Consider the following 8,816-nt stretch of genomic DNA (forward strand, 5'->3'; position numbering starts at 1 on the left):
CCCCACCGGTGCTCCCAAGGCCGAGGCGCAGCTGGGAAAGACGGCAGACCCCACCAGGTCCCTTAGGCCTGCCACCTCCCAGGAGGGCACTCATGGGTGGCTCCCTTGCAGCGGGCAACAGGCGGCTGGGCTCTGTGTCCTGGTGTCTGCCTCTGATGGTGTGGGGTGGACTGTCCAGCTCTTGCCATCCAAAGCAGAGCAGAGGGCAACTCGAAGGTTTTACAAGTCTGGAATAAACTAGATCACCTTTCAATTTATCTAAGCCTACTCCTGTCCGTCACTGTCTTTCTGGTTACAGAAAGGTAGAGACTGAGATATTCCAACTAAAGACAGAACCTCAGGTCTTACTTTAGCACTTTTCAATTAAGGGGAATAAAGTCTATTTTTTGTCATGCCCAAGTCTGGACACTAGTTATACAGGTTTACGTGGGTGAGAAATGCTGGATTTGATTTCACTAAGTAAAAGCCAGCTCCTGAGACTTGGATGACCTGGCAAAGACACCGTCTGGGGTGGTGGAGGCCATCAGGAAGCTCTCTCCTGGCCTCACGCCACTCCCCGCTTCTGCTTCCCTCAGCCCTTGCTTCTTGGTCGTGTGTTCTCACATTTTGTGGCCTCCCTCTAGAGACCAGGTGCCTCTGGCCCCCACACTAGTTTTCCTGAGGATGTGTCATCTCTGTGATCTTGACTCCCTTCTTTGGGGACCTTCATACTGTAGGCGCTGTCTCAGGGCACAGGTGCAGAACGATATTCCTATCACCAGAAGCAGCTGGGAGGAGGACGCTGCTGACCATGGCCAGTCCTTCCTGCAGACCACAGCTACCAGAAAAACTCCTCTTAGCAGAGAAGTCAGAGCTCAGTGGTGGAGCACTGCCCAGCATGCACGAGGCTTCTGTTCCCAGTGCGGCAAAATCAAAAACAGAGAAACGAATTCTTTACTGGTATGTACGCCTGAACCTTTGTTCTTATGAAATCTTTGGCAAAGAAGCGTTTTGGTTTTTAATGCTTTTTTAAATTTTATCTTGTTGCCTTCAACAAGGGGCATGTGGCTCTTCAGAATTGTTTGTGAGATTCACAGAGCCAGGGGGGGCCACACACAACAAGAGTGCCCAGCAGAGGGATGGCTGAAAGGTCACCCCGACCCCGCGGTGTGCATCTCTAGCCTTCCCAAGCAAGGACACTGCGGTGTGGTCAACTGGTGTGAAGGTCATGTGACTCTCAAGGAAGGTGGGCACAAAGGCCCCGCCCCTGGTAGAAGAGGCCCTGCTGCTCCAGTCACACCTCGGAGACACTGTGACTGTGCCATCCACCTGAGCTTTGCTAACCCTGTGCACGTCAGCAGGGCTCCCCAGCATGACAGCTGGGCAACGTGGCAACCCCGGGCATCAGGCCACATGACCCCCTTCTGGCTGCTACAACAATCTCACCATCACAATGTGGAAATGCCCAAGGCCTCCTTATTGTCTGATCCTACACCCCCCACCTCCCCGCCCGAGGAAGTGCACGCACTGCATCAGCTGTGGTGAGAGGGGTGTTGGGCCCTTCCACAGTCTCTAGGAAGAAGCCCAATAAAAGAAGCCTAATAAAAGTTCACTCATGGGCAGCACCGGAGTGCAGACCGTGTTTTCTGTAGCTTGTGTTCATAAAACCAGATCACACAAAAAAAAGTTTCATGCCCAAATTTGAAGAGAGTATTAAAATATATAATTCAAAAGAAACCTATCCAACAGCCAGAGTATTCACGGTTTGGTACTCCTGCTAAACAAAGTAAGATAATTAAGAAAAATTTATTGGAAAACTATCAGAAAAGAATTTTTGGATAAAAACATCTAAAATTAAAAATTTACAAAAGCCAACATAAATTATGGTTTGTGAAATCCCTAATAAAACATGGGGAGGGTATCCAATAGCACATTAGAAATGATAACAGAATTAGCAATTGCAGTAGTAATTTTGAGGATGTTTCAGGAACACTTTTAGGCTCCTGCCTCAGACTGAGGCTGGCATACAAGACCAATAGCGTACTGGTAACACTCTGTGCTTTGGTTGCAAAGCTAAGAAACCTGGGCTGGCACACGTCATCATTACATTCCTTACAGTAAACTTCATGGCCCTGGTATAAAAACAGACCCGTAGGCCAGAAGACCCAGAGACCAGCCACTTAGACCCCATGAGATGTGGAAAGTGACAAACCCAACATAGTAAGGCCTGGGGAAAGGCAGGGAAAGGAAGCCACTCGCTGAGGGCATCGATCCTCTCTACTACATCTCCCAGGGACAAGATGAGCCCTGGGGAGGACAGATACTTCCAGGCCTAGACCACAATCTCTAGGAAGAAGCCCAAGTATCGACCCTTCTGCACATAAGTCCTTCTCAGTGACCGTACAGTGAGGCCCCAGGGGAAAGAGATAATACTGGCCTTTGATGCCAGAGCCTCCATCTGGGCCACTGACCGCTGACCCCAGACCCTCCATGAGACACGCTCTGGCATTAATCAAGTCACCTATATAAACTCAGTCCCCATCCTTTATTCAGTGGCTCATTTTCCACCAGGAGAGTGGGTCCATCAGGACCATGAATAAAGAACCATAAATAAAGTGGGTCCATTAGAACCGTTTCTGAATAAAGGCTTTTGGCTGATGTGTGAAGTTTTTGTTCATCCAAATCTTTTTTTTGCGCTAACAAATACCGTCAACCTATTCTTGACAAAGTGCCCAAACATGCCCTGGAGAAAAGACAGCCCCTGTGCCCACTGGTGCTGGAGATCTAGTTACTCACGTGTAGAAGGATGGGACTCAGCCTCACCTCCCATCCTGCACTTTGATCCTGAAAATGGATCAAAGACCTGGGAATCAGACCAGAAGCTAGAAACTCCTAGGAGAAAATGTAGGCTCAGCACTCAGCTTTGAGGCAACGGCTTTGTCAGTAGGACCCCCAAGCTCGGGAACCTGGGATGGCCTTGGGTTACAAAGCCTCTTCCCAGCAGACCATTATGAGTGAAGAGAGAGCACACAGGAGAAATTCTCGGCTAGCTGCTCTTGTGACAAAGGATGGATCTCTAGGATATACAAAGAGCTTAAAGTAGAAAGTTTTAATAAAATTAAATTTTAAAGTTCGAAAGAAATATTTTGGGAGTCAAAGCTCGGTGTCCCTAACATACAGCGAGGTCTTGGAAAGGACTAACTCACCTTGTTGAGCCCGGTGAGTCCTGCAGGCAACTGCCCCTCCTCCAGGGCAGGCAGTCCCTGTCAAGGTCCAGCAGGTTCCCCGCCAGCCTCCACGGAGGCCACCTCCCTGAACTTCTGCCTCTCCTTCTGCTCGACCTGCTCTCCCTGGACCTCACACACACAGCCTGAGCCAGACACCACTGGGCACAGACCTTCTAAACTGGCAGCTGGAGGGAACTTTTTGCCCTGGAGGAGTTCACAGAGTCTGGGCAGCCCACGGAGGGGGTCCTCCGGCACTCTTCTGGAAGATGCAGTTCTCTGAATCCCATGGTTGATTATTTCCCACCCTCAGAAATGACATGGTGATGACAAGGTGGGGGTGGGCTCTGTCCTGAAACCCTGCCAGCATCGCTGTCCTGCCTGACTGGAGCACACCACAGACAGCCCTCACTTGAAGGGCGGGATGAGCCAGCTCCTCACAACACCCCTGCTCCTGGCCCCTCCAGCTGCTCAGATGGGCCCTTCCTGACACTCAGGCTGCAGTGACATGCCCATCGTCTTTCTCAGCTGTCACCACCAGAGAAGCCATGTGAGTCAACACCAGACACGAGCTCCCATACCCTACCTGGTTCACGAGGCTGGTCTTGTTCCTGCAGAGCACCCTGCACATCACTGTGGCTGCAGGGCAGGTGCCGGGTGCAGGCCACACAGAGCTCGCAGATTCTCTTGAGATGCCAACCCTGCCCTGAGCCATTCACCCATCACTCTTCTCTGCTTGACTCTTTTCACTTCCAGAATCCAACAACAGAACACAAATATGAAGACTTCTTAAAAGTAATCCTGAACACAACTGTCATTTAAAGCAAAAAAGAGAGAACTCTAGGCCAAAGGCTAACTAACTAGTTTTGCCTTTAACCAGAAAGCTCTTCAACTGAACTCAATGCCTTTTCCCTCGGAGGGCGATTCTGGGCTGCTGCGTGAGGGAGCATGGGATGGGGAAATGACAGGAGGCGGCAAAGCATGCCTTTTAATTGCCTTGAAGGTGATCAGCACAGGGAGGGGGGCGGGGGGTGACACCATCATTCCTGAGGAGGAACCTTGGGAAACAGTTCACTGCTTGCATCTGCTAAATCACACCTGGCCGCTGTGGCTGGCCCTAGCTGCCAACCTCTGGCTCAGGAGCAACCGCTCTGGCAGTGTCTCCAGCCGCCTGTAAGGAGTGGGTATAAACAGACCTTCCCAGGTGGTGCTTGGGTCATGGGAACTGCTGGAGAGGACAGAGGGGGAAGCAGACCAGGTGTTCCCAGAAGGCAGCAGCGAGCATACCCTCTACGGAGCCAGGCTCCAGTGCTGGCCCCTGGAGACCACAAGGGGATTGAGGCCTTCTCCCAGGAGTCCAGGAGTCCGACCCCCAGGTGGAGCATGACCCCTAGTTAGAAGTAAGAGGTGTTGCTCTGGCTAGAAGCTGGTTCTCAGGCTGACTCTCTGCAGTAACTCAGAGAGGGGCCCCTGCTGAGCTGCAGGAAAAGGCTTGTTCCAAGAAAGAGGAAGAGTGGGGGGTGGGAACATCAAGAAAAAGTGAGCGGCAGAATGGCAGCCTCAGGGAGGCACAGGTCACCTGGGACAGAGAAGGAGCACCTGTTAACACAGAATGGGTCCCTGGAAGGCTTAGACAATCACTGTCTTTCTTCTACAGAAACTCAAACAAAGCTGGGCATGGCATTGCACCTGCAATCCCAGCCTAAGGGGGCTGAGGCAGGATCGCAAGTTCAAGGCCAGCCTCAGCAGACCCTGTTGAAAGAAAACAAAAGGAAGGAAGGAAGGAAGGAAGGAAGGAAGGAAGGAAGGAAGGAAGGAAGGAAGGAAGGAGAAAAGAGAAGAGAGGGCTGGGGATGAAGTCCGTGGTACGGCAGTGCCAAGTGTGCACAAGGCACACCAACACAGTCCAAACCAGAGACTCCAGGTCACCGTTCTGGAAAAATACCCTCAGTCACTGTCTCTGCCATCACTTAGGGGTCTGTGTGAGACATCATCAAACTGGGCGTCTTCCAAGGCTCGCACACAGCTATGGAACACCACGACGGGGTCCTCGGGGAGATGGCCACGCGGGCAAAGCCCCCAGGAAGCGGCCCATGGCTGCAGTCGGCTATGACTGAGGTCGGGCACAGCAACGTGGGGGGCTGTGGCACTGCACACCTTCCAGGGCCAACTGCCCCTGCACAGGGCTGGGCTAAGAATCCATACCCCTGTCCCTAGTCCTCCATCCACTCTGATGACACTTCAGCTGGCTCAGAGCTAATGTTTCCTGGAACACCATGTGCTGCCCATTAGCACCTAGGATTATTGTAGTGTCGGGGAAAATGTGAATTTAACTTAAAGCTTTTAAATAGCTATGGATTTTTGCTTTATGATATTCAGAACAGGAGCACCTACTTTCCCTTGAATAATCACTGACCTGACCCCCTCATCAGAGAGGTCCAAGATCTCCATCCTGCCTAGTAAGCCCACGGTCCTCACTGTCTCACTGTGGCCACCAGTCCAGAGCACGGATCCCACTTTGCTTGAAGGAGGGAGGTTCAGGTGCCCTCGTCAGCACAGCAGAAGGTGCCCCACCTGTCCTGCTACCCAGGTGGACCCCTCCTGGCCCTTGCACTAGCCGGACAGGAAGTGTGCCTCTGCTACGAGTGTGCATGGGGACAATTTCAAGGTCATCAAGATGTCAGGCCCTTGAAAACTCAGCCACAGATTCCTTCATTTCTATACACTTGTTAATGTATAATTGTTTAATGTGTAAATTAGAAAATAATGAACACTTTTTCCTTCTCCTTCAGGGTGAGGAGTTACTGCTCAGATAACGTTCTTTGTAGTCACGTCAATTTAACAACAAAAATCCAAGTGAAAGAAAAATGTAGCTATTTATCTTGTGATCTGGTTGACATGGATTTAATTTTACAAATAATTTGCTAAAGATGAGGATTTTCCCTAATATTTTTTTCTATTGTTTTGATAATAGATACTGTCACATAGTGAAAAATATTCCACAATTTGAGTTGGACCATTAGCGTAAAAACTCTGTGAAGCCATAGGTTGTTTTCTTTTTTTAATTTATGCCCTCAGAGCCTCAATAACTATTGAATAAATGAATCAATTTCTTAAAAGAAATGGCAGTTCCAAGATGTATGAAGACATGCACACACAATGTAATGTAGAACAGAGAGTGTAAGAGGTGACTACTAACTCAACGTCTTGTCCAGCAGGGAGCCCATGGCATCCTGAGGGCAGAGGCCCCTTCCTGTGAGAGGAAGGAAGGACCGAGGCTTGGGGACAGCTCTTCACTTTCTAATACTGAGAAAAGTGGGCAAAGCACCCCCATGGGGCTTGAAGTTAGTCAACAGGTGCTGAATGCCAGATCACCTTTGATGCCCGGGGCCAAGCAGTCAAATGCAGTGTGGTTGAGCAGGAGGACACAGGTGGAAAGGTCTGCACTTAAATGGACATCCAGGAGGCACCTGTACTGAGATTGCATGGGAAACAGGCACTAAGTCACAGCACAGTGGGCGTCTCAAAACAGGGACGAGAGGAACTAAAAAGTTTGATGTCCTGTAGAGGAAAGGACAGTAGTGGAGAGGGGCTCAGAGATCCCAGGACTCGTGCGGGGACCTACACAGGCAGGCTCCGAGCTCAATGGGACTCACACAGGGACCCGCTAGAGGGGCTCAGAGCTCATAGGACTCATGGGGTGGGGGATGCACCTAAGAGAACTCAGGGACCCTCGGCCACCTGAGGGTCCAGCAGTCCATGGTCAGTCAAAATAGTCACTGAGCTTTAGAGTTTGTACTTTCTGTTCTGAGCAACTGACCCAAATTCTTCAGTATCTGAGAGAGACCCATCACAGGCCTCTCTCTCTCTAGCACGTGGCTAAGACTGTTACACAGAAGGAGTTCTCATGCAGCACAGTGCTTGGAGCACGGTCGCGTTCTCATCTGGTTGCCTAACATTGGCAACCCCGTGATGAGGACCCAGATCTGCAAAATGCGCCTCTCAGTCTGTCCTGCTCTGAAATTCAAACTAGCCTCGCTTTCTACCAAAGCCCAGGGTTGGGTCGTCGCCATTTCCAAGTCATCCTCTAGGGGAGCATCCGTGTCTCCTAAGTGTCACCTGGCAGTCACCAGGTCCCCTCAATCATAAGGTCTTCCCCAGAGTTTCCTCAGTGCTGTCTTCACCTCCTGGTTCCTCAGAGTGTAAATCAGAGGGTTGAGCATGGGCGTCACCACCGTGTAGAACAGGGAGACAAACTTGCCCTGGTCCTTGGATCGGCTCCGGGCCGGCTGCAGGTACATGAAGATGATGGTCCCATAGAAGATGGTGACCACCAGCAGGTGGGAGGAGCAGGTCCCGAAGGCCTTCTGCCTGCCAGCAGCCGACCTGATCCTCAGCACGGCCTGGGCGATGTGGCCGTAGGACACCAGGATGAGAGACAGGGGCAGCACCAGGAACAGGACGCTGGCCACAAAGAGCTCAGCCTCGTTGAAGGTGGTGTCCACACAGGCCAGCTTGATGAGCACAGGGACCTCACAGAAGAAGTGGTCCACGCGGCGATGCCCACAGAAGGGCAGCCGCAGGGTGAGGGTGGACTGTACCAGGGTGGTGGCCACTCCACTGAGCCACGCCGTGGCCACCAGGGAGTGACAGAGCCGAGGATGCATGACAAGAGTGTAGTGTAGCGGGCGGCAGACAGCAACATAGCGATCGTAGGACATGACGGCCAGGAGGACACACTCGGTGGACCCCAGTGCGAGGGAGACATACAGTTGAGCCACGCAGCCGCCATAGGAGATGGACTTGTCTGAGCCCCCCAGGTGGACTAGGAGCTGAGGAAGGATACCAGTGGTGAAGCAGAGGTCCAGGAAGGACAGGTGGGAGAGGAAGAAGTACATGGGTGTGTGGAGCTTGGGGTCCAGGAGGGACACCAGGATGATGGCAGAGTTGCCAAGAAGGGTCATGAGGTAAAGGAGCAGGACGACCCCAAAGAGGGCCCGCTCTAACCGAGGCTGGTCTGAGAACCCCAGCAGAAGGAACCCAGAGAGGAGGCTGTCATTGGCACCCCCCATTATCTCGCTCCACCTACTCACGTCAGGCAGAGCCTCGGATCCTGTGCCAAGTCCTTGACAATCAAAAGTTACATTCTGGGAACTAAGACTTTGGACACATATACCCGGCAGAGAACACCAGAGTGGGAGACTCTTATTAGGCCCCGAAGGTGGAACCTGGTCTGAGATCCAAGGTGTCCCACGTAGCTCGAGGATCACATGAAAGTCAGCATCACTTGAGATCGAGTTTGCCCCAGTTTTTAACAACATGAATTTTTTTAGTGTAAACATATTAGAATTTTATAGGAACTGTGGGAACTGCAAGCACTCTAGAAATATGGTTATTCCCAAGGTACCAAAGGCACAGAGCAGCCAGCAGGTGCCCGGGAGATCCCCAAGCATGGTGGGAATGCAGCGGGGCCGCTCAAGATGAATCCAGGTGTGGTCACATGCTGCTCCCGAGGAAGGAGGGCAGCCCAGCCTGAGAATGGAAATGGAGAGGGCACATGGTCAGAGCCAGAGGGGGAAGGAGCCAAATGTGGGGAGCAGCTACTGCACACGC

At 51.7% G+C, this 8,816-nt stretch overlaps 1 protein-coding gene across 1 annotated transcript; it reads right to left on the reverse strand.

Annotated features, from left to right (window-relative positions):
* Positions 1-7,342: 7,342 nt before the first annotated feature.
* LOC143390323 (olfactory receptor 2G6-like) lies at positions 7,343-8,275 on the reverse strand. The gene has a single exon (XM_076842765.1). It carries the CDS (start codon positions 8,273-8,275, stop codon positions 7,343-7,345), a length of 933 nt encoding a protein of 310 aa, XP_076698880.1.
* Between the last annotated feature and the right edge of the window lie 541 nt (positions 8,276-8,816).

Source organism: Callospermophilus lateralis, unplaced genomic scaffold (assembly GCF_048772815.1).
Source record: "Callospermophilus lateralis isolate mCalLat2 unplaced genomic scaffold, mCalLat2.hap1 Scaffold_2929, whole genome shotgun sequence".
Classification (NCBI taxonomy): Eukaryota; Metazoa; Chordata; class Mammalia; order Rodentia; family Sciuridae; genus Callospermophilus; species Callospermophilus lateralis.